Source organism: Salvia splendens, chromosome 13 (genome assembly GCF_004379255.2).
Source record: "Salvia splendens isolate huo1 chromosome 13, SspV2, whole genome shotgun sequence".
In the NCBI taxonomy this organism is placed as follows: domain Eukaryota; kingdom Viridiplantae; phylum Streptophyta; class Magnoliopsida; order Lamiales; family Lamiaceae; genus Salvia; species Salvia splendens.
In genome coordinates, this window is record NC_056044.1 from 31,013,266 (window position 1) to 31,028,010 (window position 14,745).

At 38.3% G+C, this 14,745-nt stretch overlaps 1 protein-coding gene and 2 pseudogenes across 17 annotated transcripts; all 3 read left to right on the forward strand.

The window, feature by feature from the left end:
• Positions 1-380: 380 nt before the first annotated feature.
• LOC121760877 lies at positions 381-3,103 on the forward strand (annotated as a pseudogene).
• A 731-nt stretch (positions 3,104-3,834) lies between these two features.
• LOC121762897 lies at positions 3,835-6,233 on the forward strand. Of its 17 annotated transcripts, none has more exons than XR_006042305.1 (5): positions 3,835-4,112; positions 4,442-4,571; positions 4,678-4,875; positions 4,952-5,058; positions 5,794-6,233. XR_006042305.1 is itself a non-coding variant. In XM_042158916.1 (5 exons), the coding sequence occupies exons 3-5, from the start codon at positions 4,792-4,794 to the stop codon at positions 6,104-6,106; spliced, it is 501 nt and encodes a 166-aa protein (XP_042014850.1). In that variant the 5' UTR covers positions 3,835-4,112; positions 4,442-4,571; positions 4,678-4,791; the 3' UTR covers positions 6,107-6,233. The 17 variants fall into 17 exon arrangements, 7 of the variants coding, with proteins under 7 accessions (XP_042014850.1, XP_042014845.1, XP_042014851.1 ...); XR_006042308.1 differs by having other exon boundaries at positions 4,678-4,721; positions 4,798-4,875; positions 4,952-6,233; XR_006042307.1 differs by having other exon boundaries at positions 4,678-4,721; positions 4,824-4,875; positions 4,952-6,233.
• A 2,552-nt stretch (positions 6,234-8,785) lies between these two features.
• Positions 8,786-10,963, forward strand: LOC121761380 (annotated as a pseudogene).
• Positions 10,964-14,745: the final 3,782 nt, after the last annotated feature.

Here is a 14,745-nt window from a genome sequence, read left to right on the forward strand (position 1 = left end):
TCCGGGGGTTGAACAATGACTGGAGCTTACAACATCTAAAAATTGAATATGCTGACTTTCTGTTAAATGCATGTTTTAAAATTTAAACAGATTCATCAAGGAGTACTAATTAAGGGTGACAACTTGCATGCAATATTTTATGGTGATATTCAACGCTTAAGGCCATTCATTTAAATATTCAACATTGATTGCCGTCGTTAATTGTTTTTGTTTCATGGCCGGCCAATAAAATATTAAACTTAGTATTCCTTAAAACTATGTTAAAACTCCTCCATTTAAAACTTCCATTTCTACATAGTAATATCAATCCATCATACTAATCACAAATTAGTTTTAACATGCCAATTCTAATTATTTTCATCACTTTATTGTTATCATGGATGATCAAGAAATATGTATGCAAGTTCAATCACCCCCCCCCCCCCCCCAAAAAAAAACCAACCACCATCTCCGCCGATGCTCCCAGTGATCGGAAATCTCCACCAGCTGAGCGTGCTGACCCAACGTGCCCTCCAAACCCTAGGCGCGAAGCACGGCCCGGTCATGCTCCTCCACTTTGGCACCAAGCCGGTCCTCATCATTCAATCGACCGACGCGGCCGCGCAGATCCTCAAAGAGCACGACCTTGTCTTCTCCGACAAGCCCCACACGAGCTCCACGCGCCTCCTGTACGACCTCAAGGACGTGATCATCGCCCCCTACGGTGAGTACTGGCGGAAGCTGAAGAGCATATGCGTTCTTCAGCTGCTCAGCAACAAGAGGGTTGGATCATACAAGTTTATCAGAGAGGAAGAGATGGATCTGTTGTTGGAAAAGATTGGATCGTGTTGCTTGTTTGGATCGGCGGTGGATTTGAGCCAACTGTTTGATCTGCACTCGAATAATGTGATTTGTAGAGCTTCTTTTGGGAGGAGGTTTGGGGAAGGAGAAAGCGGGAGGAGGTTTACAATGGCGCTGAGGGAACTGTTCCGGCTGATGGCGACCGTGGATATCGGGGATTAGTCGGGTTAATGGTTTTCATAGTAGAGTTGAGAAGGTGAGAGAAGAGCTTGATGAATTCTTGGAGATTGTGGTTGAAGAACATCTCAATAAAGGCTAGGAGAGTGTTGATGGAAACAAAGAGAATTTTGTTGATATTTTGCTCAAGGATTCTTCCATTGATAGAGATGGTATCAAAGGCATCCTTCTGGTACATCTCTCTCTCTCTCTGTTTCCCTTTATAGTACATAGTGAAAAACTATATATTAGTATCATTCCCTAGATGTAATTACAAGAAACCGAATAGCAAGGTGTGCGAGTTGGCCTAGAGTGGTAACATCTGAGGTCAAAGGTCTCGAGTTTGAGTCCCTCATAACGGGAACTTTAAAATTTATATTCATTTGCCTATTAAAAAAGACACCAAATATTATAATTGAATTTCTGGCCTAGAAAAAAAGTCATTTCCTTTTATACTCCCATCGTCCCATAAAAATAGTCTTTTCTTTCCATTTTGATCCATCCTACAAAATTACTCCCTCCGTCCCAGTTTAAGAGCAAGATTTAGTTATGCCACGGGTTTTAAGAAATTGGTGGAGTGTGTAATAAATGAAGTGAGATAATGGTTGTTGGAGTGTATAATAATTGAAATGAGGTAGTGAAAAGTGGGACCCTTTTGACTTTTTGTATGTTTAGGATTTTATTTTGTTTTATTTTTATGAAACTAATGACATTTGAGTGTAAATGTCATCAACAATGAGGTTAAATTTTATGGCCAAATATGGTAAATTCTAAATGAGACTCTTAAACTGGGACGGACAGAAATGACAAAACAAGACTCTTAAACTGGGAAGGAGTGAGTAGTTTACTTCTATTTATAGCAAGCTTTCTTTCTTATGAGGTGGGAACTTTCCACTAACAATATTACAATTACTTATTTCATTTATTTCTTTCATATTTTACCAATTTTGCATTAAAACAGTGTCATTCCCAAAGTCCCTATTTTTATGGGACAAATGGAGTATTATGTATCTAAAAAGCATGATGACAACGAGTTGACCTAGCATCGGTCCCATGAACACTAGATCTGAATTTATGGCCTGTAAAATCATACTCCCTCCTCCCACAAAAAGTGACCAACTTTCCATTTTTGGTTGTTCTACTATAAGTGAGTGATTTTTTTTGGCAAAAAAACCAACACCATTATCTCTCTTACTTTATTCTTTTTTTATCTCTTCTATTTTTTCCTCTCTTTATTCTCTCCATTACTTAACTCAATAAATATCATTTTCTTAAATATCGTGCCCAAAAGAAACTCCTCACATATAGTGGGACGGAGGGAGTATAATTGTTTCCCTCTGTGTTCTGGATATCAAAAACATAGTGAAAAACCTAACTTAGCATCGGCCGGTGGACACTTTAACTAGGTAAACAGTTCTTGTGTACTTTATTGATTTTCGTGATTGTTGTGCAAATTATATCCTAACATCTCTCTCGTGACAATTCCAAGGACATGCTTGCGGGTGGAACAGACACAACATCTTCAACTCTGGAGTGGGCGATGACATAACTCATATGAAATCCTACAGTGAGGATGAAGTTGCAAACAGAAGTATGAGAAATAGTCCAAGACAGACAGGTCCTAACCGGTGATGACTTGGGAAAAATGCAATATCTGAAAGCCGTGATCAAGGAAACCCTACGCCTACACGCTCTTGTCTCACTACTAGGGCGAGTAACTCGAGAGGACATAACAGTTATGGGGTATGACATCTCGGCCAACACATTAGTCCTCGTCAATATATGGGCTATTGGTAGAGATCCCACGTCTTGGGACCAATCGGAAATGTTCCATCCAGAGAGGTTCCTAAATTCATCTCTAGATTTCAAAGGTGTTGATTTCAAGTTTGCCCCGTTTGGGCATGGGAGACGAGGCTGTCCAGGAACCGCGTTGGCAATAGCAAGCGATGAGCTCGTGCTAGCGAATCTTGTGCACAAGTTCAAGTGGAAACTGCCTATGGGAGCAAAATGTGAGGATTTGGACGTGTTGGAACAGCCTGGTGTTGGTCTTCATAGAAAAATTCCACTTCTTGTTGTGCCAACTCATCGCAAAAATTACATTTTGTAAGAGATCATACACAAATTTACAGTTTTAATAAAATTATGAGTATGTGAAGGAATTGTTATTGGAATTGTTATTGGAATTGTTATTGGAATGGTTCAACCATTTCATCATGGATGTTGCACTAAATAGAAATGAAGATCCGACACTACAAAAAAAACGCTTATTTGCAAGTACATATTTTCAAGCACATGTTGTGCTTGTAATTTCTGGAAGAATTTCGACCAAAAAAGCGACCAAAATGCAAAATAGATAGTTGCAAATAATTTTGCAACAACTACTTCGACCAAATTAATTATGCTTGCTAATTTGCGAGCACACGGTGCTAGCAAACGTATGCTTGGTCGCAATCACTGACATCATGCGAGTAAACTAATTGTGCTTGCAATTTGGTCGCTGCTTTGCTAGCAATAATAAATTGTGCTCGAAAATTTGCTAGCACAATTTATGGTGCTCGCAAATATTAGATCTAATAATCCATCAAAGTTGGCCTCATTTTATGTGATATTGATCTGATTTGCGAAGTCATGATTTCAAGTTATTACCAGCTTTAATTTAACTAACAATTAGCACCTCTCAAATTCATCAAAAGATTTAATCTACCAAATAAATAGATTTATAATCAGATAAAAAATAAAGAAAATTTAGAAGCAATGGAACCAAAATCAGAAGAAAAAAAACAAAATATTTGCACTTAAAAACTGCCTGCACTTAAAATATTTGCGAAGGCCCGAAAACAAAAGGCCCGAAAAACCTACACAAAACCCTCCCGCTACACAAAACCCTTCCGCCACTCTCCATTCATTTCCTTCCCCTTATTTTTCTCCATTCTCTTAATCTAAATAAAAACCCTAAATCTCGGCCATGAATCCCGCATAGTTGCCAAAATCTAAGGTGTTTTTCTATTCCGGTTTGTTTCGCCTTCGATTTGGTAGATCCACAAGTGTTTTCATCGGGAATTCTGTTTAATTTTTTGATTTTGAAGCGCGAGTTCCATGATTTCATCGGCAAATCCGTGAGTTTTTGTGATTCTATATGTAACTCTGAATTTCAATGCAGAAACATGTTTGTTTTATGTGTTTCTAAATGTTGGAATTGATCTCCTCTGAAATCATTTAATGTCGTTTCATTTTATTGTTCTTCGATTCGTGTGGAATTCGATTTAGGGTGATTTGCTCGAGTTATCCGATATTTGTAAAAATTGGTTACTTTTGCAGCTTTCGTCTTAACTTGTCATCCTTACTAATGTAAATCCCTCAGAATAAGATATCTTAGTATTCATTCCATTTAAGCACAAAAAAAAATATCTCAGTACCTCATAGTCCCTTGTGGTTTTTTTACCAGAACAGTGGTGTGATTCAAATATGGAACGTGAAGGAGAAGTGGTCTTATAGCTTGTTGGTTTGAGCAACTCTCTTTGGATGTTATGCACAATAAAGTCGACTGAGGAGAAGTCATCTAAGCTTGAGACATTGTACAAGTTTTTTCAGACTCTGTTTATTTTTCAATTCTCTTGTTTGTGTATCACTATTTCTTGTCATTAATGCCACCCCAATATGAGAACTATGTGAATGTTGCAGCTTGGTATCTAAGTTTCATTTCAGCATATCTAAATTTCAACAAGGTTGGGTGTTATATGCTAATTGCCTTGGAAAAAATACTTGTTTAATTATTAATCAACATTCGAAGTTCTGATGCAGATTTTCGTTAATGAGTTTCTCTATAGGGTTATATTTGGCTTGCTGGCTGAACCAGATCCACATCTTACCAAAAAAATGGTAAGAATTGTATTTTCCAGCTTCAGTGGTTTACATTTTTAATTATTGTTAAATTTTTATTAAAATTGTTTGCAAGCTAAGGAGAACCATGGAAATCTCCCTTCATTTTGGGACCTATTTCTCAAGACTCATAGGCTAAAGGACTCATACGAGTTATGTTCACAACAAGCAAAAGAAATTGAGGTAATTTGCTGTTTGAGTTTTACTTCTTTCCTGTTTCAGTATATGTGAATATTATTGACATTATAAAACATGTTTAGCTTATTATCATGCTTCTGTAAGTTCTGTTTTAGGATAGTATGCTTCTGTAACTTTTCAGAAGAGTAAGTTCTGTTTTCAGAAGAGTGAGTAGCATGCTTCTGTAACTTTTGCTAATTGCTTGCTAAGTTCTGTTTTGGGATAGTATGCTTCTGTAACTTTTGTTTGTTTGTTTGTGAGAGATGCAAGAAAACAAGTGAAAAAGAAATTATTCTGTGAGAATGTTGCTGGAATTCATTTAATTTTTGGTGGTCCATTCATTCACGGTTTAGTTTGAATCTGCATATGTTTAATTTTTTTTACCTCCATTCTATGAAAACTGAGAATGGAGTTTGATAACTCCAGCTAAATGATATGTTTGTACTTTTTATATTTGTGAGTTTTAATTTTTTTTGTCAGGTTGTTGGATTGACTTATTTTTTTTTGTTAAAATATGTGTTTTTGACAATAAAGTGTAATATAGTTGGTAAGATGTGTTCCCTTTAATTAATAAGTCAGAACTTGGAATCACAATAGTCTACTGCTGGCCACATAAATGAATGATGAACCATTATTGTTTAATCTCTCCTCCAATGAATGATGAACCATTATGTGGCCAACATAATTTCTTGCATCAGCTCAGTGCTAAATTTAACGTTTGTTTGTTTGTTTGAATGAGAGGGTTTTGGCAAGGGCTGAAGAGTTGTGTGCTGAAGGGGAAGATCCAGATTACGATGCAATCTTTCTCGAGCTTTTTGGGAGGGTTAAGAAAAGGAAACAGGTTCCTGGAGCTGGGCAAGTGACAAGCTTGTATTTTCCATTTGCTACAAGCTCAGCTGCGGGCTCTGCATCTTCCGGCTCGTCATGCCTCAGCACTGAGCAGGTTGATGAGCTTCTCGAGCGACGAGTACAACCTTTGCCTCAAGAGATCGAAGAATTGCGGGAGCTAGTAAAAGTCCTCAGTCGGCAAGTTCAAGCAAGTTCAAGAGTCTAGAAGAAGTGGCTAGTAGTATTTGAACTAAAATTGTGGAAACTAGTAGTATTAGAACTTAATTTGTGATTTGATTGAATTGAAGTGTGAAACAATGTTTTGTATCTATGTTAAATTTGAATTTTCGTTATTCAATTGAGTTATTTCATACTATGATTTGAAAAAATAAATCCTAATATTAATTTTTAAAAAAATTATAAATATTTAGTAGAAAGTATTTTAAAATAAATGTTGAACATCGAGCACAGCGGTGCTTGCAAAATGAAGTTAGAAAATGGAATTATTTTTGCGAGCACAAGAATGCTCGCCGAAATTGAATTTGCGACAACATTGAGGAAGTATTGCAAGCAAAAAATTCTTGCAACGGCCACCAGATTTTGCTAGCCATTTTGCGAGCACTAGTCAATGTGCTTGCAATTTTTCAGAATGTGCTTGCTATTGTTCTCACAAATTTTGCGACAAGCGAAAAGGCTAGCACCCTTTCTACTCGCAAAGTGCTTGCAAAATGATGTTTTTGCGAGCATAAATACTTATTTGCAAGCACTTTGGTGCTTGTAAATCAACGTTTTTTTTGTAGTGCGAGTCTGGATTTACCTTATTTTTCTCAAATTTTATTAGTCTATATATATTGTCCTAAATTAGATGATCTCTAGTTTTATAACAGCTATAGGGAGAAGCTAATAAGCTATGGGCCTTGAATGTCAAACCATGGTATTTGGAAATAATATTAGGGCCAAGCCCACTTAACTAGAATAATATTGGGCCAAGCAAATATCACCAACGATATTGTTGAATTTGGACCTTAAATTCTGTTATTTAATTACTCCATCCGCTATGAAATAATATTCTTTGTTCATTTTAATACGTACTATAATATTCTTTGTTCATTTTAATACGTACTATGTTTTACTAAATTAGTTAAATTTCATTCTGGAAAATTTTTATCTCAGACCTTATTTGTTATTAATAATATTTTAATTAATTTTAATTTCTATTTTCTTCTATTTTATTAGTTTTAGATTAAAAATCAGGTTATCCAAAACTCTCTATTTTTATAGTATTATTTATTGAGGTAGCGTTATTATAACATGCATCCTTATAGGATTTTCATATATAGATTTTATATTTGACGACATCGTAGTGACAAAATTGTTCATTTAATTAGTTTCTTTTTTCTAAAAAAACCATGGATGAAAAAAATGCTCCACCCAAAAAAACAAAATAAATATTTCCAGTACGACAATATCTAAAATTCCATTGTGGGAAGCAGATGAGCGAAACACTGCAGTCAGAGATTTATCAATATAACTCAATTTCCTCAACAGCAAAACAGCAGGCGTCACAAAAGTTCATTAAACAAAGAAGATTTATTTCAAAATTGTCACTGAATTAAAAAAACATTATAAGTACAGTATTTGTATAAGAAGAAATAAAATTGGACACGAAAAGTTTTGAAACGTGTCTACGAAATATCTTGCATGAGTATAATACTACTACGTCAATTATCCGTACATCGTGCAGAAAATATTGCGAATTTTCAGGCTTATATAAATTAATAAAATTACGCACTGATTTCATACGAGCATAGTAGTATTATAATATGTTCGTCAATACGTGGCATGTATTTTAAAATATTACTAGCATTATTTCTTCTTATTTGATTCATTTGTGTTAATTCCAATATAAAAGTTACTAGCATTATTTCATTTGTTCATTTTCGTTGTCATTTAAAATAAATGGATAAAATAATAAATCGAGATTTGATTTTTTCAATTTATAAAATCAATGATATAAAAGTAAGTTTGGATGCAAAAAGTTAGTAATTCATAACTGGCAATGGGAGCTAAATGTGAGGATTTGGACGTGATGGAACAGCCTGGTGTTAATCTTCATAGGAAGAATCCTCTTCTTGTTGTACCAACTCCGATTGGAACATAACATGTTATAATAAGAGATCATGCACAAGTTTACAATTTGAATAATGATATAGGAAGGAATTAAATATATAGGCAGATTTGTAATTAAAGAATTAAAGAAACGGGCCCTCCTAAACGACTTTGGAGGCAAATTGCAAAAAGAATTAGACTTTCTAATCAGACACTAACTCACTCTTATATTTTTTAACATATAACAAGTCAATAAACAATATTATCTCTGTCCATAAAAATTTATAATCATGCTTTCACATTTGATTTGTCTATCAAAATTATTTGTTACTATCTATTTATGAAAAGTTTTACTCTCAAATGAGGTGAGTCCTATTTTACATGGTGCTATTTTCTCAATTTATTTTTCTCTTTATCAAATTAACATTAAAATGCGTACCATCTACTATCAAAACTATTTTTTTTTTAGAGAGAGATGGTAACAAATAAACCGCATAAAATCTATTATCAGTATCAGATCCATCCTTGGGTTAGAACATTGACCGCACTAAAATAAGTCATACACATGGATGAAACTTGAATATGTCCAACTATTGACCTTTTGTTTAATGCATCATTTAAAATGTAAAAAGATTCATCCAATCTTATCAAACGTACTAGGGTGACATAACTTGCATGCAATATTTTATAATTTTATAAAAATATTCAACGCTTAAGGCCATTTCATTAAATACTAATTCAACATTGATTGCCGTCGTTAAATATTCATTTTATTACATACAGTTTGATACTCCTTAACACTATATTAAAACTCCTCAATATTTGAAGCTTCCATATCTATATCCATAATGCATCCATCATCTTAATCACAAAATTTTAATCATGTCAATTCTACTAATTCTCATCACTTTATTGTTACCATGGTTGATCAAGAAATATGTATTCAACCACAACCCTCCAAAAAACCAACCACCATCTCCGCCGAAGCTCCCGGTGATCGGAAACCTACACCAACTCAGCGCGTTGATTCACCGCGCCCTCCAAACCCTAGGCGCGAAGCACGGCCCCGTCATGCTCCTCCACTTCGGCAGCAAGCCCGTCCTCGTCATCCAGTCAGCCGACGCAGCCGCGAAGTTTCTCAAAGAGCACGACCTCGTCTTCTCCGACAAGCCCCACACGAGCTCCACGCGCTGCCTCATGTACGACCGCAAGGACGTGATCATCGCCCCCTACGGGGAGTACTGGCGGAAGCTGAAGAGCATATGCGTTCTTCAGCTTCTGAGCAACAAAAGGGTTCAATCTTACAAGTTTATTAGAGAGGAAGAGACAGCTCTCTTGTTAGAAGAGATTGACTCATGTTGTTTGTCTGAAACGGCGGTGGATTTGAGCCAACTGTTTGATTTTCACTCGAATAATGTGATCTGCAGAGCTGCTTTTGGGAGGAGGTTTGGGGAAGGGGAAAGCGGGAGGAGGTTTACGATGGCGCTGAGGGAACTGTTCCGGCTGATGACGAACGTAGAGATCGGGGAGTTTGTGCCGTGGCTTTCGTGGATTAGTCGGGTTAATGGGTTTTATGGTAGAGTTGAGAAGGTGAGGGAAGAGCTTGATGAGTTTTTGGAGATGGTGGTTGAAGAACATCTCAATAATGGCTCGGAGAGTAGTGATGGAAACATAAACAATGAGAATTTTGTTGATATTTTGCTCAAGGATTCTTCCATTGATAGAGATGGTATCAAAGCCATCCTTCTGGTACGTCTCTGGTTGTTTCACTTTAGTACATATTGAAAGTTATACTCCTCATAGTATCACCCCCTAGACGTATATTGTGAAGAAACCGAATAGTTGTGTGTGTGAGTTGGTCAAGCGGTAGAGAGGTTAATACCTGAGACCAAAGTTTGGTCTCAGGCTCGAGTCAACACAACTAAGATTGAGCTTAATCGAGCTCATCAGTTTGCAATGAAGGACTTTCAACGCATTGAGCTTCAGCAGCAGTAGGATATAGATTAGTTGGATTGTTCTAATCTCAGCCGTTCATCCATTTAGCTGATGTTGACTGTTGACTGTTGAGTGTTAGTATAAAAGGCTTTTGTAGATTCAGTTTCATCTTGATTCATTCACCATTCTAAATAGTAAGATTTTACTTTTCTGTACGTCGATCTTGTGTTCTTCTTCATTCTTCAACATCAATTGTAGTTTGTTTTCTGTTCTCGTGTACTTTATTGGTTTTCGTGATTGTTGTGCGTGTTATATCCTAACACCTCTCTCGTGACAATTCCAAGGACATGCTTGCTGGTGGAACAGACACAACATCTTCAACTCTTGAGTGGGCGATGACAGAACTCATACGAAACCCTACAGTCAGGATGAAGTTGCAAACAGAAGTACGGGAAATCGTCCAAGACAGACATGTCATAACCGATGATGACTTAGGGAAAATGCAGTATCTGAAAGCCGTGATCAAGGAAACCCTACGTTTGCGTGCTCCAGTCTCACTACTAGGGCGAGTAACTCGAGAGGACATAACAGTTATGGGGTATGACATCTCGGCCAACACATTGGTCCTCGTCAATACATGGGCTATTGGCAGGGATCCCTCGTCTTGGGACCAACCGGAGATGTTCCATCCAGAGAGGTTCCTAAATTCTTCGCTAGACTTCAAAGGTGTTGATTTCAAGTTTGCCCCGTTTGGGCATGGGAGACGAGGCTGCCCAGGGATCGCGCTGGCAATAGCAAGCGTTGAGCTCGTGCTAGCGAATCTTGTGCACAAGTTCGATTGGAAACTGCCTATGGGAGCAAAATGTGAGGATTTGGACGTGTTGGAACAGCCCGGTGTTAATCTTCATAGGAAGAATCCTCTTCTTGTTGTGCCAACTCCGATTGGAACATAACATGCTGTAATTAAAAGATTATGCACAAGTTTAGAGTTTGAATAAATTTTTAAGTATGTGAAAGAATTATTGTTGGAATTATTCAACCTTTTCACCATGGATGTTGCACTAAATAGAAATGAAGATCCTATTCTGGATTTTACTTATTTTTCTCAAACTATAGTCTATGTTTGGTTTATTGGTGATTTTCTAGCTTATGAAATGGAATTTGATTGAGTCTAAGTACAATATATATTGTGCACTCTCATCATTATTTTTTGATATTGTCCTAAATTAGATGATCTTTAGTTTTATACACAAAAGCTATAAAGGGAAGCAAATACCAATCCTAAGCAATGGCCAATGGGCCTTGAATGTCAACCCATGGTGTTTGGAAAATATTTTGGCCCAAGCCCACTTTAAGTAGAATAATATTAGGCCCCAGCAAGTATCACCAATGATAGTGGTGAATTTGACGGAACAATTCTTTTTTTGGTAAAGCCCTTTAATGGAATTCCATTTTAATGAAGAGCATTAGTTGAATTCCGCCTGAGGGAGTGACGCACAATGGTTATGCGTCGTTAACGTATAGACGCATAACCATTATGCGTCGATAGGCAAAGACGCATAAGAATTATGCGTCGCTAAGGAAAGACGCATAACCATTATGCGTCGTTAGATAGTGACGCATAATGGTTATGCGTCTTTCCCTAGCGACGCATAATTCTTATGCGGCTTTGCCTATCGACGCATAATGGTTATGCGTCGTCCATCGCGTTTTAAAACACCCAGAAGGCAGAAAGAGACAGAAACGAACGACGAAGAAGCAGCAGCCGAAACCAAGCGACGCAACCAAAGCAATTTCCGACGAATCCGAGCAATTTCCGGTGAATTTCCACCCTCTTGCAACCATATTCCGGTAATTGTTCTTCAATTTGTCTAAATACATCCTTTAATGCTTAATTTGGGCAGATATTCCGTAATTTAGTAAAAGTAGGGTTTATGATGAAATTGATGGATTTTTGGTATATTTGTGTTGTTTTGTTGCATATAATTAGGGATTATGATGAAATTATGGGTTATGATGAAATTGATGGAATTTTTGGTCGACTTTCCATAATTTGTGTATTTCATATGGATTTAATTTAGCAAAATTAGGGTTTATGATGAAATTGTTGGATTTGTTGGTCGATTTTCCGTAATTTGGGTATTTCATATGCATATAATTGAATGGGTAGAAGCAATTGATTAAGTTTTTGTAATTGTGCCCCTTTTGGTGGGCGATTTTATGTAATTTGGGTATTTCATATGTATATATTGTGCCCCTAAGTTGCAATTTAGTTAGCTTGTTGAGTTGTTATGAAAAAAATTGAAGCATGGGTGAATGTTTTGAAGTAGATGACATCTGCAAGTTCCGAACAACAGTTATGCTATGGACCTGAGGATCCATCACTACTGTTTCATCAGAACGAACATATTTCAAGCTCCTTGTTGGCGAATGGCACAGCAAATGTGTTGAGAAGTCGTAGGACGGAGAGTAAGGTATGGGCATTGCCTATACATGAAGATGTGATGTATTGGCTAGGTGTATGGGGGTTCAGAGGCGTGGTTGAATGTGGAAGACCGATGAGGATGGACAATGAGCTAATAACTGCCTTGATCGAGCGATGGAGGCCGGAGACACACTGTTTCCACCTTCCAGTTGGGGAAGTTACTGTTACCTTACAGGATGTGCAAAGCCTGTGGGGTTTGAGAGCAGACGGTCGTGCTTTCACTGGCCGTGACTACCCTGTTGGATTTGAAGATTGGTCCAGCAAGTGTAGAGATTTGTTGGGATGGATACCTGACTCAGAAACCGAAACGAAGCACGGTGGTTTGTTGATGACGTCTCTGATCCACCAAGCGACGATGCCATTGGGTGATGGGCTGCCTGCGTATGCATACATTCAAAGAGCACGTATACATGCTCTGATCCTGTTAGGGGGGCTTATTTTGCCGGACACCACAGGGTGCAAGGTCCCCTTTATGTGGTTAAATGCCTTAGACGATCCGGAAGATGTGGCTAATATCAGTTGGGGTAGTGCTGCTTTAGCATACCTGTATCATTATTTGTGCGAGGCTTCTGTAGGCAGACAGAGAAGAGATGTGGGTGGACCTATGGTTCTCTTGCAGCTGTGGGCCTGGGAAAGAATGCCTACACTGAGGCCAGCCTTCTTGATATCGCCTATGCACACGCCGTATACCCCGTGCGGAGCCAAGTAATGTTTTTGTTTAAATTAACTCACATAATTATGTGTTTTGTTGATAACTTTTGACATTAATATTATGTATAGGTGGCACGGAGTTACTGAAATTGGAAATGCTCCCCGACATTCAGTCGCTCATTATCGTGATCAGTTATCACTGATCCGTCCTGGCCAGGTGAAATTTATTTGTGTTGTCTTAATTAATGAATTTACTTACTATAGTATGAAATTAATTGTGTTTTTTATTTTATTTGTTTGTAGTTTCTATGGACACCCTATGCAGACTGTATCCTCCCTGAGTACTGCATTGATTCGACTGCATCCTACTTGTGCGATACTTATTTGGTGTGCTGGTCATTTGTCGAGGCACACGAGGCTGGACGCGTTTCTCGACAATTTAACCGCTACCAGCGTATTCCTCAGTACTGTGATAGGATGCTACATAGCTCCGGCCATTTGAGTAAAAGTCATCGCCGTGGGAGGAAGGACGCTGATTGGGCTAAGGTACATAAGTTCTTCATTGATGAAAGGGACTTGCGCCACGACAGGTTCCAAGCAACTTTTGACCACGCAACGGCGACAATGGATGGTCGCATTAATCCGGGCTATATGGCGTGGTACAATAGGATCACCGTGTCGTACCTAGTTCAACCTGGGACACAGTCAACTGAAGGGATGAACGAGGCAGCCTCTTCTAATTTATTGGCGGTATGTGATGTTTTTGTATATTAAAATGTCTTTAGTTTAAAGTTTGTATTGCTCCACGTGGTATGATGTCATTTGTATTTTTGTTATCTAGGTTGAGACCCTTCAGGGGATATGGCATTTGACCTCTGAGCATGACACAGACCCTCGGTTACGGCAGATTCGAGAAATGGCTGCTTCGGCACTTCGTGCGATGAACCATGCTGATGCGATGGAGTATCCATCTTCTCAACGGCAAAATGTGGTCGTGCCGCCACGCCCACCAACTTCTCTTCGTCATGGACTGCCGGGTGTCCGGACGGGTGGGCACGGGATTACACGACAACATAGGTTGGCGCAGCAGCAGCAACCGCAACCTGAGTATGCGGTACCAGAGCCCTTGAGTCCGGAGTACGATCCCCCAGGATGGTCTCAGTTGAGTGGTGCAAGCATTGAGCCCTCGCAATGGGGAGCACGCGCGTCATGTGATTCATTCTTTGGCGGTGTGTCTGATTGGGATGCATCTCAACAAGGACGTGATACGTACTTTCAGAATTATCAATTTATAGATCCTGTGGGGGAAGAAGAGGGTCAGGAAGAAGAGGGTCAGGAAGAAGAGGGTCCGGAAGAAGAGGGCGGGGAAGAAGAAGGCGGGGAGGAAGTTGACGAAGTAATATTCCGACCACCGACCGCGAGATCCTCACGATCATCAAGTACGATTGGCCGGGCTATGCAGAATGTATTCAGGGGCTTTTCAACAAGGAAGAACAAAGGGAAGGCTCCGACAAAGTTCACGCCTCCATCTAGATAGATTTCGGTCATATGTTGGTATTTGTGTCTATTGAAACAGGTTGTGGTCGTAAGTTGATTTTTGAACATTTTTTATGTGATGAAAAATAGGATAAAGCTCCATGTTTTCTATGGTGGAATGAACAATATTATGATTTTGATAAACAAAT